This window comes from Parasteatoda tepidariorum, chromosome 2 (assembly GCF_043381705.1).
Source record: "Parasteatoda tepidariorum isolate YZ-2023 chromosome 2, CAS_Ptep_4.0, whole genome shotgun sequence".
Taxonomy (NCBI): domain Eukaryota; kingdom Metazoa; phylum Arthropoda; class Arachnida; order Araneae; family Theridiidae; genus Parasteatoda; species Parasteatoda tepidariorum.
The window spans coordinates 83572110-83591173 of record NC_092205.1 but is presented as its reverse complement, the minus strand read 5'-3'; the positions used below and the strand labels follow the sequence as shown (position 1 = coordinate 83591173).

The 19064-nt window shown below is 29.3% G+C and overlaps 1 protein-coding gene and 1 long non-coding RNA gene across 4 annotated transcripts in view; one reads left to right on the top strand and one right to left on the bottom strand.

Moving 5' to 3' along the window:
- Nucleotides 1–17767, top strand: part of LOC107453385 (calcitonin gene-related peptide type 1 receptor) — a 397139-nt gene extending 379372 nt beyond the window's left edge. For 2 of the 3 annotated variants that reach the window (XM_071177833.1, XM_071177834.1), the window contains 3 exons: nucleotides 2064–2105; nucleotides 4045–4128; nucleotides 15480–16636. In XM_071177833.1, the coding sequence (XP_071033934.1) occupies nucleotides 2064–2105; nucleotides 4045–4128; nucleotides 15480–15548 (195 nt within the window). In that variant the 3' untranslated portion in view covers nucleotides 15549–16636. Of the gene's footprint in view, nucleotides 1–2063; nucleotides 2106–4044; nucleotides 4129–11003; nucleotides 11052–15479 lie in introns of all 3 variants that reach the window. The other variant, XM_071177835.1, reaches the window with a different exon arrangement.
- LOC122269843 (uncharacterized) overlaps nucleotides 1–19064 on the bottom strand; it is a 33998-nt gene that overhangs the window by 1341 nt on the left and 13593 nt on the right. The window contains exon 2 of the long non-coding RNA XR_006225430.2: nucleotides 12780–12852. This is a non-coding gene — a long non-coding RNA (uncharacterized lncRNA). The remainder of the gene's footprint in view (nucleotides 1–12779; nucleotides 12853–19064) is intronic.

Genomic DNA, 19064 nt, shown 5'->3' with positions numbered 1-19064 from the left:
AGATAGACAGTTGTTTAGGTCTAGTGAGTTTAGCAAGAGCCGAATCAACTATAGACGTGTTGAATTCATGGTAAGTAGCTAGCTATCGGAAGAAGTTAAGTTCGGAGTTAAAGTAAGAGTTAGAGCAAAGGTTTAAATGCGTGGAAAACGCAAGTATGAAATGCAGGCATTTTCTGATAATAGGGCGATTAGAACTAGCACGAGGGAGCAAAGAGATGGTAAAATGTTTACGATAAACAGAAGTAGAAAATGATTAGGGTATATAACTGCAACAACATCCCTAAAAGGTAAAGTAAGATGAATTTCCGCATCTAAAGTAAATTAAATACTACGATCAATTGAGTTGACAACAGAAAATAACTCATTAAAATCAGTATCACTGAGTAGTAAGGCAAAAGTATCGTCAACATATCCTTTCCACCATGAGAATTTGAACAATCTAAATAATTTTTCTTCGAAATAATGCATGAAAAAGACACAAAGAATGAGAGAGACGGGGTCGCCAATGGCTAAATTCTCAATTCGTTATAAAATCACCATTGAGTTTAAAAAATTTTGCTCAATACAGGAATTGACAAGAGAACATCTTCAATTTCTATAAAAAAGTAGTGAAATTATTGCAAACGTAGTTTTAAACAATCAATAGCGCCTGAAATGAGGACATTACTAAAAAAGAGAAACAATATCAAGAAAGATCATTCATATTCTTTTCTGAGAAAGATTGACAATTCGATTAACCTTAATGTTTAATTTACTTTAGGTGCAGAAATTCATCTTATTTTACATTTTTCGGATGTTCTTGCAGCTAAATACCCAGATCATTTTTTTCATCTCTGTTTACCGTAAATATTTTGCCACCTCTTTGCTCCCTCATGCTAATTCTAATTCCCCTTTCAGAAAATGTCTGCATTTCATACCTTCGTTTTCCTCGCAATAAACCTTTGCTCTGACTTTTCATCCTTGAACTCTGAACTTCATCCGCTCACTTGCCTCTGCTCTCTCTGATCCGCTCACTTGCTCGTTTACCTCTGATTTAACTCTTCTATAGTTGACTCAGTTCTTGCTTAACATCCCTCTTCCTCTTAGCCTTGCAGAGAACTTGTTACTTTACAGTTTGTTCCACCCGCTTGTTATTAAAATTGATAATATCTGCACCCGGTTTGTTTTAAAATTCAATTTTGGGCCTGTTAACAAAATTAAATTTAAGTCTATTAAAGATCATATTAATTTTTATTAACGCTTGGCCATTTATCACATTCCTTGTTTGTGCGACCTAGGCTACATTGGACAAACAAAACACGCATTAAAAATTTAAGCTTAAGGAACCCAATAGATATGACCATCATTAAAAATACGAAAAATCATCATTTACTGCATATTGTTGGAATCTTGGACATAAGTTCTATTTCGACAATGACAAAATTACTTCCACCCCAGTCACATCAGCTCATCATGATGCCCTGGAATCTTGTTTTATTCATATGAATTCTGATTCCCTTGTAAACGGTATTAGTTTCTCACCACCGTTCCATAGCTTGCTGCAATGCATTTTAATCTGATTTGCCCCTCTCGGCTACTATGGTTTTTCTCGTTCTGATTTTCAATTTTTTTTCGCTCTCGGCTACTGTGGCTTTTTTAATTTTGTTTTTAACCTTTATTTTTCCATTTTCGTTGGCAACTTTGCGTTTTTTTTCTTTTTCTAATCTCTTTTGTTTCGTCTCATTCATGTCTGGCAAGTCCTGAAAATGAACGCCTATTTTCCTGCGCTTGAAACAAGTAGACTTTTTATTTCCAAATTGTCATATTCATAAGCGAATGAAGTTATTTTAGATCAAGTAATATCTTGCTGTTTCAGTTTCTTCAGATTACTTTTTAATTAACCACAGATTTGCTAGACTTATAATAAAATTGTTAATAAATCAGCATTTTCATTTCAAGTACCACAGATTTCGCTCAGTCGTCAATAAATAAGTATTTTCATCTCATCTCAGCCAAATTAAATATAGCGATTTTAATACTAATTTTGATTCTTAATTATTCTTATATTATGTTTTCTTTCATAGGGTCTCATGGTAGCCCTACTCTTCTGCTTCTTCAATGGCGAGGTAAGAAATAATTTAAAAAACTATTATTTACTAACTCATTTAGAGGTGTTCGGCATTATTCCATTAACAACCTCAAGATATCAACACCTGTAATGAACATTTTTTTAAATCTAATTCGTAGTAGTTATTCTTTGAATTATATTAAACTAGCCTATTTTCCTTACTTTAGAAATATTTGTGACAACTGACGCTATAAAAGAAAAAAAACTGACATTTCCTTGCTCAATGGATTTGTAAAATTTATAAACGTATTGTAGACTGACTGTGTGAATTTTCAGACACACTTATATGTCGAAATTTCATGCCAAAACGATATAATCAATTTAAAAATTAGATCACCTTATAAAATAGCATAATTTACGTAATTTTAATATTTTGATATTATACGTACGTAATTACGTAATTTTAATATTTTGATTGTGATGTAGTATTATTACGTAAAAATTAAAAACATTTTAATAACCTTCTCAAATGCTGATTGTTCAATTGCTCTTTGACTAAACAACTTTAGTATTCTTTAAATTATTAGCCAAGCAGGAAAGGGCTAGTTGATAATGAAAATTATCAGGAATGATAATTTAAAGGCAATAATAAACATTCAAGGCAAAAATCTCCTTTTAATAAACTTCGAATTTATATTGGAGGAAAAAGATTCTTTTGTGATTTATCCTTCCAATATGTTATGAAACTTCTTTTAAGAAAGCTTTAGATTCCTCTTAGACAATGACACTCGACAACGACATTCTTGAAAGATTTATTAGAATAAAAGCCGCAATTCCATAAAAGAGAAAAGAAATTATTTAAAACGGCTAACGCAGCGTATATGCATATTTTCTTTCGAAGAAACAATGATCATGTATTAAACTTCACATTTAATACAACAAATATATGATTACTTAAAACACAATAGTAATAGATTCAGAGATCAATTTTGTTATTAACCAACCGAGCATTTCGCATTTAAGTAAATTTATATAGAAATTTCTCCTCAATTCACCGCTTTGTCAATGAATAATAGGAGCAAAACAGGATTTTTCAGCAAAATAAAACTTCTAATGAAAAGTTCTCTTTAAATATCGTTAAGTCGCAGTTGGTTAAGCAATGGATATTTCAATTCGTAAAGCTTTATGTTTTTAACTATTAATGTAGTTCAGTCATTAGAAAAATAAATATATATCTATTTTGGTGTGTTTTCAAAATAATTAGCAAACTAAATGTCAATTCTTTTAAATAAGTTTAACATATTACATTTATAATCACAGGGCTGATTGTGCTCCGGAAGTTTCCGGAGATCGAAGGTCCAGACGTTTCAAAAAATCATTCATCACAGAAGTTTCCGGAAATCGAATTTTCAAAGGTGGAACTTAAAAACACAGTTTAATTTATTTGTTTGTAAGGGAGAGTCAGAGAGATACTTTATAAGCTTATATTTATAATTAATAATAATTTTTTATCAGTAAATAGTTGTTATAATCATAAACTCAAAAAAAAGACATATTTGTAAATTTTAATTACTTCTCCAGGTCATCATAGCTATGTGTAAATGATATAGGTATGTGTAAAATTTTAAATATATTTTAAGTAAACTAAGAAATATTGAGAAAAAGGAAAAAAAAAATTTTTTCCTTTTCCTATTTTTTTTCTAATTTTTCAATTTAATTTTTTTTTTTAAACCCAGGAAATTTTCCGGAATTTTGACTTGGGCTCACAATCACCCCTGTAATCAGCTAAACAATGCCAATTTAATGTTCTTTACCATCGAATTATGTTTTTAATCATTTGGTCAGTTATTAAAAAAATAATTGTAACAAATGTGCATTGCATTTAAGATAATTTTTATAATAACACCAATTTGCTTTAGTTTGCTTGCATCATATTTACATGAAGTTCAAAATGCTGAAATTATGTTTCTTACCATTAAGTTATGTTTTTTATTCAGGTCATAGCATTAATTCGCAAAAAGTGGAATCAGGCATTGCTGATGCGTGGACGCCGTATGTCGTATGCTGCTACGACAGTATCTGTAAGTTTAGCTCCTTGTTTACTTTTACCTATTACGCTATGTATATGCTAATTATATTATCATAGTAGAAAACATTAAATTGATATATTTTCTTTTTTTTACAAAAATCATCGATTATATTTGAAAGGTGACAAACGACCACGCTTGTCTTACGCCACGACACATAACTTTGCCCTTTTTTCTGAGAACACCAGATTTTTAAACTTTTTAATCAATTCCACCAGTCTGTATTGTTTTTTTTAATCTCGTAGAAATAGTGGTTTAAGAAAAAATAAATCTAATCTGATAAAAATGAGAAAAAATATACCATGTGCTTTAGCTTTATATTTTTGAGATTTACTTAGTTATGATTTTGAGTGCTTTAGCTTTATATTTTAAAACATTGAATAAAATGTGACTATGTTAAATAACATTTTGTTTATAGATATAAATTTGTATAAAATATCAAACGGCTTTAAGTTCGAGGGTTTTTAATTTGTATCTAAACAAATTTACTGTAATAACGTTCTAACTTTAACTTTGGCTTATTTTGTAATGAGTAAGTGATTCCATAACTTGAAAAACATGAAAACATAACTTGAAAAGCATGAAACGCAAAACCTTTTTCGATTGTTTCTGTAATAATTCAAATAACTTTTAATATTAAATTAATTTAATATGCTAAGAACTGATAAAAAATAGGTCATTTGTATTAATTTTGTAATTAGTCGAACTAGCGCTTCACGTTTAAACATTTATATAGAAATTTCTCCTCACATCTAAACTTTTTCATTGAATAACGAGAGAAAAGCGGTTTTTCTGCAAATAAAACAATAAATGAAAGGATGTTGTTAAACGTTGTTAACGGTAATTTTTTTCGAAATATTACTCAAAAAAATATATTCTTATCAATTTTTAGAGCTCTTTAAAGTAAATACTTTTTATTTGCCATAATTTTTCATTCTAGTTCAATTAATTCTTATTTTAGGTAACTTTTCGTTTATAAAAATAAATATGCATTTTTCCCTTGAAAAACTTTTAACGCTAGTTAAAAGAATATGTATATAAAGTATTGCGAAAGCGCTAGGCACAAAATTAAATACGAAATAAATTAAAAATATTAATTTTTTTAATTTCTTTAAAGAAAATAAATGAGAATTGGAGTGATCGGTAACAGATACAGATACAACAAATACATTCCATGCGGTAATTGCACAAACGAGAAAACTAGATATCGATACCAGAATTTAAAAAAGTCTTATCGAAAATAAGATAGACTAATCGGTAAGAAAATAATTGAAAATTCTTTTTTCGTCTAAAGGCATATGATATCGATTTGTTATTACTACTGAAAATGGAAAAATCGATATTTTGGTCATTTCTGAAGGTCACACATTTTCTTAATAACACTTCGACCTAAAACATATGTTTTACTTAAAAATATCATAACTGAAATAAAGAAAAACAAATATTACCTTCATTCATTTTCATTTTCTACAAGAATCGGTAACATACACGCATTGTTTCTGCTATATGAATATTAGTCCGCAAATAGATAAAAATGTCGATTGTAATAATTAGTTTAAATAATTCGCTGTAAGTATTTAAGAAACAAAACACTGATTGGGTACTCTTAAAATTTCGTTCTTGTTTAAACAGGGTTGCCACGGGCGACTAAAATGCAACTATTTGTAACTATTTTTGGCATGAAGCGACTATGGCAACTTTTTTTTTTTGCCTGAAAAGGTTAAAAAAGAAACTATTTTCAGGAAAAGGAGACTATTAGGAGACTTTTCTGTACTCTTAGCAATGTATTTTTTTTTTTTTTTTTTTTTTTTTTTTTTNTGAGGCGACTATGGCAACTTTTTTTTTTTGCCTGAAAAGGCTAAAAAAGCAACTATTTTCAGGAAAAGGAGACTATTGGGAGACTTTTCTGTACTCTTAGTAATGTATTTTTTTTAAAGCATAAATTGGGTGGAAAATCTGCACCCCACAAGATAATTTCTGAACACACTGAACTTTTTTTTTCTAAAAAATAAAAAAATTTGAAAATTTAAATTGCAAATTTGAGTCTTTACTTTTTAGTTCGTTCAATCTGCACAGACTCCATTGTAAGACTATTTCATTTCTGGATCGCCATTTATATGATTAGTGCTACGAAATTAAAAAAAAAATTTAATACGATATTAGATGCGTGAGTTCCGAATTTGAATAATCAATTTTCATATATACGAGGGTTGTAAATTAAATAGTGGCAACTTAACCTTGAAACTCACAAAAGGGCGCGCATGCGTAAATAGGGTATAGGTGTGGTGAGGTGGCGCTGTTGTCGATGTGTAGAGTGCAAAAATCAGTCGATTTGCTTAGAAGGGTAGTTGTTGTGTCGCGTTAAAGTGAGGAGTTTCGTTTCCATCGCTCTAAAGCATGTTGTGAAAAGGCTTAATGACGAAAAAAGACGAGATGCTTGAATCCATCGTGCTACTGTCCTATATGGTAAAGCATTTGCTCCAAAGGCTTCCACTAATCCTCGATAGCATTCTGTTGCATTTTTGCCACGGGCAACCTCGATTGTAAGCCACGACCGCTGATCACCTTTTGAAAGCATGCTTTAGAGCGATGGAAACGAAACTCCTCACTTTAACGCCACACAACAACTACCCTTCTAAGCTAATCGACTTTTTTTTGCACTCTACACATCGACAACAGCCCCACCTCACAGCTCCCATATCTAAATTTGCGCATGCCCGTCCTTCTGTGAGTTTAAAGGTTAAGTTGCCACTATTTAATTTACAACCCTCGTATATATAAACGTTTACGTTTATATAAAAATTATATTTGCCACCAACTTGACTGAATGGATCACATGGCATATGACAATTAAGTCATTAACAAAATTTTAGTCATATTTTTGATGAATTTTTGTTCTTATTTAGGCAACTATTTTCCTAGCTTTTGGCTACTATTTTCATGTTTTAGGCTAATAAAAGCAACTGTTTTGTTCATTCTTTTCTGTGGCAACACTGTTTAAAAGACCTAGCAAAACTTTTTTTAACTGTCTTTTTTATTCTTTCTCACTTGCCTATAAGCATACTATATACTTATAAGCATATTTAAGATTAACTAGCGAGAAAAGTTAATCTATTTTTGAACTAAATGTGAAAATAATTTAAAGGGTGTGACAAACAATTTTAATATTCATTGAAATAAATAAGTTAATGAAATATAGTAATAAAAAGAGGTGACTTTCACTAATAAATAAATTTAATTGGTTTCAAAATGGCTACTTTCTGCAATGCTGCAAAAGCGGAAACGATCATTTAAATTTTCAGCAATGGGTCACAAGTCTTAACTTTAATCTCTCCGATTCTCGCCGTAACAATTACTTTAGAAAGTCCAACTTTTGTGCACAATGATTGTTTACAGAGCAAACGAACGATTCTACACTGTCGTTTAACTTGCCTAAAATAGCAAATCTTTTGCTGGACATTGTAAAAAAGCAAAAAGAAAAGAAAAAAAAGCAATTTGCATACTAAGATGCACATAATAATGAAAGTGGTAGGCAAAAAGAACTGAAAACACAAATAAGAAAGACATTTGTGAGCATCTATTCTGTGATAGAATAACTTTGTTCGAGTTTTTTTGCCGCACCCTTCAAAGAATGTTAAATTTTTCAAATAGGCAAAATATATTAAAAAATAAAAATTTCGACTACATTAACTCTTAAGGTACCAAGTTCAAAGAATGAAATTACTACCTTACATATCATCACTATTAACGCGATAGATATCTATAATGTCAATTCCAGAAAACTGATCAAAATATAAATTATTGCTCTAATAATGGTATTGAACATTTGTTAGAAATACAAAAGAAACATAACTTTCATAATGCATAAATTATAAACAAGTGGTGAAAATATTAAAAAAAAACAATAACATTTTATACGAATAATGCATTCTGGCTTACTTCAATTCTGCTACTAATCTTTTTAATTAATCAAATCTGTTTAGCAATCAAAACTTAAAATAACATACGAATTATGACGTTCGAAAACATACTCCATGCACAGATAGAAAAGTGCCTAAATAATATACCAGAGTGAATTACTACGAATAATGTATTCTAATGTATTCTACTAATTATCTTAGTTATCAAAACACACAATAACACATGAATCATAACATTTAAGAATAAACTGCTGAGCCAATTGGAAAAATGCCTAAGCAATATGCCAGAGTGAATTAACGCGAATAATGAATTCTTGTAGTCTTCAATTCTGTTTTCAAAATTTTTTAAATCAAAATATGCATATGCATTTGCATATGCATATTTTTAATCAAAATAACGCATGAATTAAGACATTTAAAAACATACTTCGTGCACAATGATAGCACAGTAACTTAACAATTATACCAACATGGTTCAAATAGAAGGAAGGAAAAAGATACTTTCATGCGAAGAAGAGTCGTAAAAAAAGTTTATTAACTTACGCTTTTTTCACTGAAAACAAAACTTTCTTAATGTCCAGTTTCTGTCCTAGCAGCATTTTAGTGCTTCAACGGTTATTTTAAGACAATTATGAAAGAGTAAAAGTTTGTATATAACTAAGCAAAGGGTTTTTTCTGTTAAAAATAATTTCAAAATGAAAAGTTAAATATATATTCCGTACTATTTTTGTACTCTAGTACTTTTCGTTTAAAGTCTTAATGAAATTTGTAAAGGGTAATTAAGACAAAGAAAAAGAACTAATCTTTTCAAGAAAAATTGCAATTATTATAGAAAAAAGAAAAAGAAAACACTGTCAAAATATTCAAATAGATTTTTTTTATAGTAAAAGAAACTGTTATGCAATATTTAATTATAATTAGCCTTTAAAATATTTTTTCAAATAATTGTTTTTAAAATCCTCGACTCCAAAAGATTTTTTAAAAAAAATCGACGAATTTGTTCTTAAAATGCGAAAGATTCTATTCTAATCGTCTTACACAAAATTAAGCCTATAATCCTATTTGGACTTAGTCCATTTCAGTTGCAAACTCAAAAAACGAATTAGAAATAAGTCTACGAAACTTTGATTCCAGGGTTAGTAACATCAACTGATGTCTATCCTATTATAAATCGGAAGAGAAAGTTTAAAAGTTCGATCGAACGAGAAATCGTATTCTATTTCGAAATAAAAAAAAGGGGGAAAGACGGGCAGAAAGAAAGCCTACTTTTATCGCAAGTATTCGGAAGATCAAACGGAACTTTTTATTTCTTCATGCTATTGTATAATCCGAATTCCGAAAACTGTTACTAACACAAAATCAATGAGATGGATAAAATAAAAATAAGCATATAAAGAATTTAAACACGATTTCCTGCTTTATACTTACGGATATGTCTTAATTTTTTGAAAAATAAGCCATACAATGTCTTTAAAATTATATTAAACATGAAATGAGAAAGGATATCAGTCATATAAATTTCAAAACATTCTCTGAAAATAAAAAGGATTTCAATGCGATTCTAAAAATTACGTTTATTAGTTCGTGACATTTTACCAATCTGTAATAAAAATATGTAAACTTATGAAGGGTGTTTTGTAATTACCGCGTGTAATAATATAATTTCAAAACCCTTGTGTCAGATGAAATCAAGAAAATATTCCTATTTGAAGCAAAGAGTTAATATTTAAGTTATCTATCATTAATATGGAAGACAGGGTGAAAACATCAAAACCTGTTTGAATTCTTGAGAAAATTGATAATAGAAAAATGGTTTTGATGATTTTTAATTTCGGCATCTTTAAAAGTTACTGATCACATTTTGATAGTTTTGTTGTTTATGTTTGAATATTGATTTGGAACCAAATTAATTTATATAATAGGTTGATTTACTAATTACATGTTGATTTACCGTTCAAATGCTTAAAAATAATGTTCAATTCTTAAATAAAATGGTTAGATAAGGCAAATCAAGGGAAAATGTGCATAAACTATATGTTTTTGAAAATATTCAACAATGATTATCATCCGAAGTGTATTTCGTGGTATTAAAAAAAGCATTGGACTCATTATTTGAATTAAGTATAATTATTTTTTTAATCTAATTTTTGTAATAGACTTTTCATCCGGCTTGCACCGACCACAGTGCTGTGGTAAAATATTCTCAGTGGTAGACGGATCATGGGTTCGAGTTCCATTGCCGTCAGGCAAACTGTGGGATGATTTCGTGGTTTTCCTCCCCATGTAACACAAATGCGACTTAGTTCCATCAAAAAGCCCTCCACGAAGGCAAATTTCTCCCAAAACTTGATCCAGGATTGAGTTCAAAATTACAAGGCTGCGGAGATGAACATTAGCAGTTGTAAACCCAAAATAGGGTCGGCTGTTCAACGACGGTTATAAAATAAAATAGACTTTTCAACTTAACCCTACAATTTATTCTCATCTAATTAATCAGCGTTTTAATTCTCTTCGTAACGAATTACTGAGCAAGTCAAATAGATCTTTAGTACTCTCCTTAACGAATTAGTGTGCAAGTCAAACAGAGATTTAGTACTCTCCTTAACGAATTACTGAGCAAGTCAAACAGATTTTTAGTACTCTCCTTAGCGAATTACCGAGCAATTCAAATAGATTTGTCTGTGAGAAATTTTACTAGTAAAAAATTTTAAGTTTAGCGGAAAAAACAGTGCAAGTTTAAACAAATATCACATACGTCACTATATTTAAATACTCTATTCTTTAAAATATGTTCGATAGTTTATAGACTTGTTAGATAGTTTATAGAAATTATTACTTTGCTGAATTATTCCTCTAATTTTGCGTCAACGTGGGTGTATTCTTTTTCTTTTGTTTAATGCAAACCCCGTCCCAATGGGACACTATGGAAACAACGGCTGTATAACAAAGCCAGGACGTAAGTCTCCTATTGAGCCTATTCAAACTAAATCCCTATAGGTAAGTCATTAATATACATTTCACAGCCCCACCTTCGTCTTACTGTGTTTGTCTATGTATGTATCAAGCTTTATGTTGCATGTTACGCACTCTTTTTCACTTAACTGTTCATTTAAAACATTTGCTTATCAATGTATGGGGCGTACAAAACAAGAGAGCCCTTTTATCTTTTACACCTTACATACATTCTAAAGTGCTTTCTATGGGGGTGGATTGTTGTATATTTTCCGCAGGTGCTGAAAGTTAAGGGACCAGCGTCTTCATTTCAATAGAAAAAAAAAAGCAGAGGACGAAATTTATTTTAGAATTTGGAAATTGAAAAAAATAAAGCATTTTATTATAACAAAATGCATTCAAAACAAATTCCAAATCTTCGAGTTTGCCTAACTTTCCATTGCTTTTCCATTATTATTTTAGTTGTTGGGATTAGTTTTCATCCTGGAGATGTGGTTACAAATTTTATATTGTATAGATTATGAAAATGGCTATCTAAAAATTCCTGAGAGACTGCCCTTAAACTTAAAAAAAATATCAATGTAGGGAATACCGGGCAAGTATAAACAGATCAATGGCCCATCAAAAAGAACAGTGCGGGGAACATTAGATAATTCCATGAAATTGGAGCGGTAAAATGTTACATGATAAAAAAAAACCTCATTTGCTTTGAAAATTTGCAGATGGAAATGAAAGTAGACATCAGAGACAAACACCTGTTTTACAGGATTCTTGAAACATGTTAAGTTTTATTTCCATCTGCATAAAGTCAATGAAGTTTTCATACATTTCTCCATCTGCAAAAAAGAAGCAATCCATTTTGAAAGGGGGGAGTTTGGAATTGAAAGGGATAGATTTGTAAGCCAATTATTTTGGTTTCTTGCTTACCGTGCAAGAAATATTCAAAAATAACGGTTTGTTAATACGGAAGTACACATTGAAATATGGGCAGTCTGTAACTAAATTGTTACTGTTATTCCTTTAAATTGTTGTTCCCTAGATTATAAACTCTTTGAAAACTTCTGTTCCAGGGCAGTTTAGGTGAGCTAATAAATAAAGATAATTTGTGCTGAGTCAAATCACAAAATTTACATTGTTGATTAAGTTACAAAATACGAAATAAAAACGTGTTTTCTCTTAATAAATAAATATTTTTTTGCAAAAAATTTTGATGAAAAAAATATAAAGAGTTCTGTTATATGCAGAAGAAAAGGGTCCAAATAGTTTGTTGAAGAAAACGATCGAAAGTTTTGGCCACTTAATGATAAAATCACTCTTTCATTAGTTCGTCAACTCTCTTAAACTATTCAAGCAAATAAAAACTGATTAATCCAATGATAATTCAATGTTAAATGTGCAGTTCTTCTTTTAATTAATTTATTAACTGTCAAAAATCGATGTACCTTACTATCCAAAGATTTTTTTTATCTCACTTTTTATTATGTAATTTTAAATGAAAAAGAATTTCAACGGTGTTATATTTCTAAATTTTATTTTATTTCAGGAACTTTTCTGGCAATTCCGTGAAAATGTTAGAATTTTTCATTTATTGAATGAATTTAAATTTGTGTACCCTTCAGCTCATTTTTGTTACTAACTTAAAAAAATAGTAATTATTATCTTTGGATAATAAGTTTTTAATGGTGAGCGATACATACTAATTGTCTTGAAAAGTTTCAAAGGACTGGTTTAATAACGTAAAAGGCAAAATTAAGATTAAGATAACCAACTTACCACTATTCTCTTGATTTAACTATTCGGATTGCATATCCCAAATTTCAGGAACACCCTATATTTAGAATCCAATCTGCCAAAAAAAATTGTTTCTTCAGTGAAAGTACATTTTTGCAACTGATTTCGTAACTTAAAACATTTTTTGCACAAATTAAATAGCATATTTGAGATTACTCTTTTCTGCCATTAAAATTGAACCTCCGTAGGCGACAATTCAATTATTAGATTATAAGTTTAAGTTTCCCGTATTTTATTTTGCATACTATGCATAATATCAAGTTCTCATAATTAGTTAAAATAATTATATAATTAACATTATATTTATATAATCATAACATTTATAATACATACACAAGCATCATACATAATTAATACGATTAAATTTTACATTAGAAATTAACATTTGAAAAACCTATCATAGCAAGAAGCAAGGCAATTTAAAATCATATTTATTGATCTATATAAAACTGTTTTAAAAAACGAATGCTTAACAATTGTGATATAAGAAAGTGAAATTTCCTGTATTAATTGAAATATTTAAGTTTTCAAATTTTATTAAAACAGTCGAAAAATATCTTCGCACTCGTAAAATTTTTGTTTTCAAAATATGATTTTCTGTTTAGAGTTTATTTAAATGTTGATATTTTTACCGAGTATCGGCACATAAAAACAGAAAAAAATATTTTTAAAAGTGATATGATTATGAGATTCTCAATGTTTTCTTAAAAAATTTCTCACAGTAATGTGTTAAAATAAAAGGATTTATTAAAAACATGTTTTGAGCTGTATTTTTTACATCAATAAAATATTTAAACACTATATTTAATAGTTTTAAATTTTTTGTGAATGCAATCAAAGTGCGAACTATAAAGATTAATTTTGCATTTACATATAAATACTTTCTATAATACACTGCATTACACTAAATAAACTTAGAATTAAAATTTTAAATGTACCTTATGTAAAAAAATAATTTTTTTCTTAACAATTTACCTCAAAAATTGTATTAAATAGCTTTTTTAATGAGAAAAAAGAATATGCTATTTAAGTAAGACTGAGGAAAAGATTTAATAGCATAATCTAACTTGAGTTTATTGCAAATCAATTATTTTTATCAATTTCGTAATCATATAGTCTGTACACAAAAATTAAGCTACTCAGATTATCAAATTATCTATTTGAAAAAAAGTGGTTTTAATGGTTAGGAAAAAATACATTCACCAAAAAATCACCAAATTAAAAATGGTTTAATGGTTCTGCTATAAGTAGGACAAAAAGAATTGTTTCTAAGAACGCCAAAATGTAACAAAACCCCTATTTTTCAGATTAGAAAATAAAATATAGACCACCAAACATCGCGAAGATGATGTTATATTGCAGATAGAATAAGATACATTGTTTTTTATTTAGACTGGGTGAAAGAAGCAAATATTTTTGAATAACCTTTGATCTAATCATCGGTTTTCCACGCTCTAGAATATAATAGTCCGTGGATCAAAATTTAAACATACTAGTTACTTAGTGCGGGTGATATTTCAAGCTGCGTGCCTCATACTTTCAGGGTCATGAATCCAAGTAAAAATATTGTCACGAAAAAAATAATATACTTATTTAAAGAAAATACATTTTATTTCTGATTTCTTAATTTAAATTATCTTCAGTACTAAATAATGAACCTATTTTACGTATCCATCGAATTATTGAGATTGAGCACAAGTACGTAAAAATCCGATAAGTAGATCAAAAGTTTTTACACGGTTTCCATTTATTTTTCTCGCATTGTTCAATCAACTATATCGAATATACAAATGTTACACAAAACGTATTTTTATGCTTTTTGAGAATAATACTTAATGTAACCCTTATTCCTTAATTAAATTAATTTAAAGCTATATTCCATGTATTATTTGGAATAATGAATTAAAAGAAGTAAAATAAAAGAAAATAGTATAATCAAGTACAATCGTAAAGTATACAGAACATTACGAGAACTTTAAATCAATTAAAAAATTATGGCTCTTTGTTTTCGATGATTGTATTACATTTATAAAGACTCTAATCAAACAAAAAAACGAATAATAACTTTTTAAAGATGAAACAAAGTGTAAAAGAAGAAGTCCATCCTCAAGATGGCTTGACAATACTAAGACGGACTTAAAATTTGATGAAATAAACCAGTGAAGAAGAAATTGCGTCAGAACCATTGTAACCACTATGACCTGTAACAAGTTGTAACGTAGAATACTAATAAACATTTTAGGTTTATGCTGAATGTAAACTTATAATTTTTTACAATTTTACCGTAAATGTTTTACGGTATTGCTTAATGTACATTACAGTATTTCAAATTTTTGTTTGTTTAGTAGCATTTGGAAGTTTATTTTCAGCAAGCAACGAGTAGTTTTCTAAATTTAATCATACTTTTTTTAACTAATGGTCATAAATGAAAACAAAACTGCAATCTGTGACAATTTTTAAATTAATACTTTTCGTTCAAAACACAAAACGTTTTCGTAACAGTTTTAAATTTGAAAACTTAGAATGCTTTATAATTTTGAAGATCGCAAAAAAAGAATTGAGCATTTCATTATTTACAGAGCGTTTGATATTTTCATAAAATGCATGCATTATACCTTTGTATTAAATATGCTTTTAGCTTACATGCGCCGATATTCTTTTTTACTTCTACTTCTCTTCTAGGGAACCCCTAGATCTTCCTCCAATGGCAAGGCCGTTCCTGCAGCAAAAAGTCTATTAGCACTTGTGTGATGTATCTTCATCTTCCCCGATGTCCATCTATCTTAAATCAAATTTGACAACACCATCACAACGTAGTCTCTGTGAGACACCACAAGTTGTGCTTCTACCTTGTCAAGACATTTTACTCCAAAAAGTTCGCCAATGCCTATAAGCGAAAAAGAAAGACGCCAAAAGTGGTATTTTTTTCTTCCTTCTTATAGTGACAACCAGAAGAGTCCCTGTCATCTTTTACAAATAGAAGTTCTTTGTTTTTTGTAAGTCGATAATATCTCCTCGATTTATTTTGAGATTTGCAGAAGCTCAAAACCAGAATCCATTCATATCTCTTGCCCTTTACATGGTGAAACAAGGAATATAAATCTGAAAGGCTTTAACGACGATGTATATAGAAATAAAATATAAAAAAAATTATTTTGTGAAAATTAAGTCGGAATTTTTAGTCAACTTTCCTTAGCAGAAACAGCATTACTAGTAGAGTACTTTGTGAATTTATTTATTATAGTGCATGCTTCAAGTGGTGCAACAAGATATTTTCAATTTTACAGTCATAAAACTAAATATCTGGAGACTTGTAATTACAATAAAGAAGTTTTTACTAGTGAATCTCCAAGTCTTAAAACTATCAGATAAATTAACATATTAAAAACTACTACAATAGTAAATCTAAAAGCTTGAACTATGTTTTTTTTAAATAAAAATCTTGAATATTTCGTTCAAGAAGTTGGATAAGAAGCGAAATGAAATGGATTGTAATGGTTGTGTTGTTTTGAAAATTTGTAAATTTTTTTACAGTAACGATGTGTTGCATTGCTTTGTTTAGCATGATTGTTTAAGAGTATTGTTTTTACGTAAACATTTAACTCGATATAGTTATCACGCAATTTTTATATCAGACTAAAATTATAATTCGTAAAGAATATCTAAAGACTTTTAGTTATTTTATGTATTACTTCAGTCATTTTCTGAGATGTATTAGTTGAAAATATTTTTGAAAAATGACTGAATACTAGGTGCATCTAAAAAAATCGGTGAATGGAATGTTAAAAAAATACTGCAAAAAATTCTAACAAATTATAGGTTCAACTAAAAAATTTCCCTCACCAGTCGTCTAGAGCACAGTCAGTGACCATGGTTACGATATAAATTTACGACATTTGAAGCAAGTTTTGACTCGGGCCTTCGATAAAAGTACCAAAGCTTCCCGCTTTGTTATGTGCTTTGTCTTGTTTCTTTAGCAACAGGCATCCTCACTCTCTATGGCCAGAGAACTCCCGTTGGTTAGACTGATATGTACTTGATTTTATATTTTTTCCTATCTGAAAACTTACCTCGGACTTGCGCATGCGTCAGTTCTGTTTCGATATTATCAAAATAAGGAAGTTATAAAAAATGGTGGGTTCTTTATTTAGCACTACACTGCTCGTACTCACAGTACTTCAAACCGAGCACAGATGAGCATATCACCCTTTTTTGAAGTACGATCAACCGTAAGTGGTAGTTTTTGCTTTTGACAACGAACAGAATTCATCTTCTTTAAAGTAACATCAGTTAGTCATAATACACTTCTGGCGTAGTCGATTAAGCTGTTAGAATGAATATATGAATGCCCATTTCGATCAAATCATAGGTGTAAAGCTCAAAACTGGAATAGATCTTGCATTTACTAAATCTGTTTTAAATCAGTCAGTGTCAATTTTTCTGATACCCATCAGTGACCTTACAACAGCATCGAACACATTTATTTGATATCGTCAAGTCGGAACAAATATTGATGGTCGAATCAAACGTGGTTCATCATCGATGGTTTATTGTTACATCGGAGGAAAATTGCAATTCAGCGTAAACGCATTTTTTGTTTGAAGCATATCTTTCATAGACCAACATTGCACGAGTTTCTAAAGCCATTTGCCGAATTTGTCACCAAACGTGGTATTTATGCGTTTTTTTTTTCATTTCAATTTGATGCAAAATTGCACACGCATGGTGTTCGACTCTCTATTGCAAACTTATTTGCATCAGTTTTTTCATCAAATATTTCTCTTTATGTACAAGTGGCCATGTTTTTCACTCCAGTTGCTTTAAAAATATCCACCCATTCACCGAATTTTTGTGGCACACTTTGTATTTTTAGACATAATCACTTCAGATCACTTCAGTTTAAGTTTTAAAAAGAAATTATATTTCCTTAAATATCGTTTTTAAAAAATAAATATTATTAGAAAAAAAAATGTAAATCGATCACTTGTATTAAACATTTTAGTTTTTAAATAAATTGATAAATCAGAAGATATATGCTGTATTTAAACATATTCATTGTTTATGAACATTCTTGATATATATATTGTCATTGTATTATTTCATTAAATGTTGTAAAATTTTTATTAAATTCGCTGCATCTAAATATTTGTTCGTGTGATTAGAGACGTAACCTAATATTTTCTAGATCCAAATACCCGGAAATCAAAAAGTTTAATTTATTGCTTGGTTGATCCAAGTACGTAGTACGCAGTGGAAATTTAATTTATTACGTGGTTGATCCTAGTAACCGGTACTTTAATTTATTTCGAGGTAGATTCTGGTATGCTTTTCGATCTTCGAATATATGAGGCCAGTTTACTTCTGTAAAATATTATTTACTCAAAGTTTATTAACTCGCGAAATTTATGACTAGTATTCTTAAGCATAAACGTGTTATATAGTGCTGGGTAGTAGAGTCACGATGCGTATTGTCTCGATGAGCATTGCCTATACGAATCACGTGATTTCCGGGTATTTGGTACACTTTTTGTGAAGTGTAAAAAGTTGTGTAATAATTTCTGTAATTTAAATTCGATAGTTTTTTTAAGAATGCATATCTCTCTTTTGAATATTACAATAATTCTTTTAAGCTAAAGTTCGGAAAATCAGTTTCGTTATGTATTGCTAACATTTAATTGCATCATCTTTTAGAAGTACTTTTTTTCCAGCTTAAATTAACTTAGAACATGCTTGAAAAAAGAATTTTAAAATCATTTTTAAAGTGGAGTTCTATCTTTAACTTGGTATTAGACAACGTATCAGTGCATGTGCATCAGTGCATCTCCTGTATCGAAAATAAGGCTATCGTAAGGTTTGAGCTAAGTCTTTTCGTTTAAGACTGTCAATTTTATTTTTTGGAAATGCTTCCGGTTGCTTTTTTTCACTTATTTATTTGTTATTCACTTAGGGTGAATACCGTTTTCAAGAAGGTAATTACTCTATGATAACACGCACATAATTCCAACTATAGAAAATTTTGTCATCATGAAATTTGGTTTGCATTTGAAGTAAAATAGATTTATTTAAACAAAAGACTACTTTACAGAAACGTAACAAATTTTAAATCAAATTCAATACACCAAATCTCAACTCAGATATTAAAATTATAATTGTTTATTAATAAATAGTAAAATTTCTTTAATTGGAAATGTTACCGTTTTGATAGAAACATTCTATGAATTGTTACCTATTGGCATGTACACTGTAATAAAAAAATCTGTTAAATTT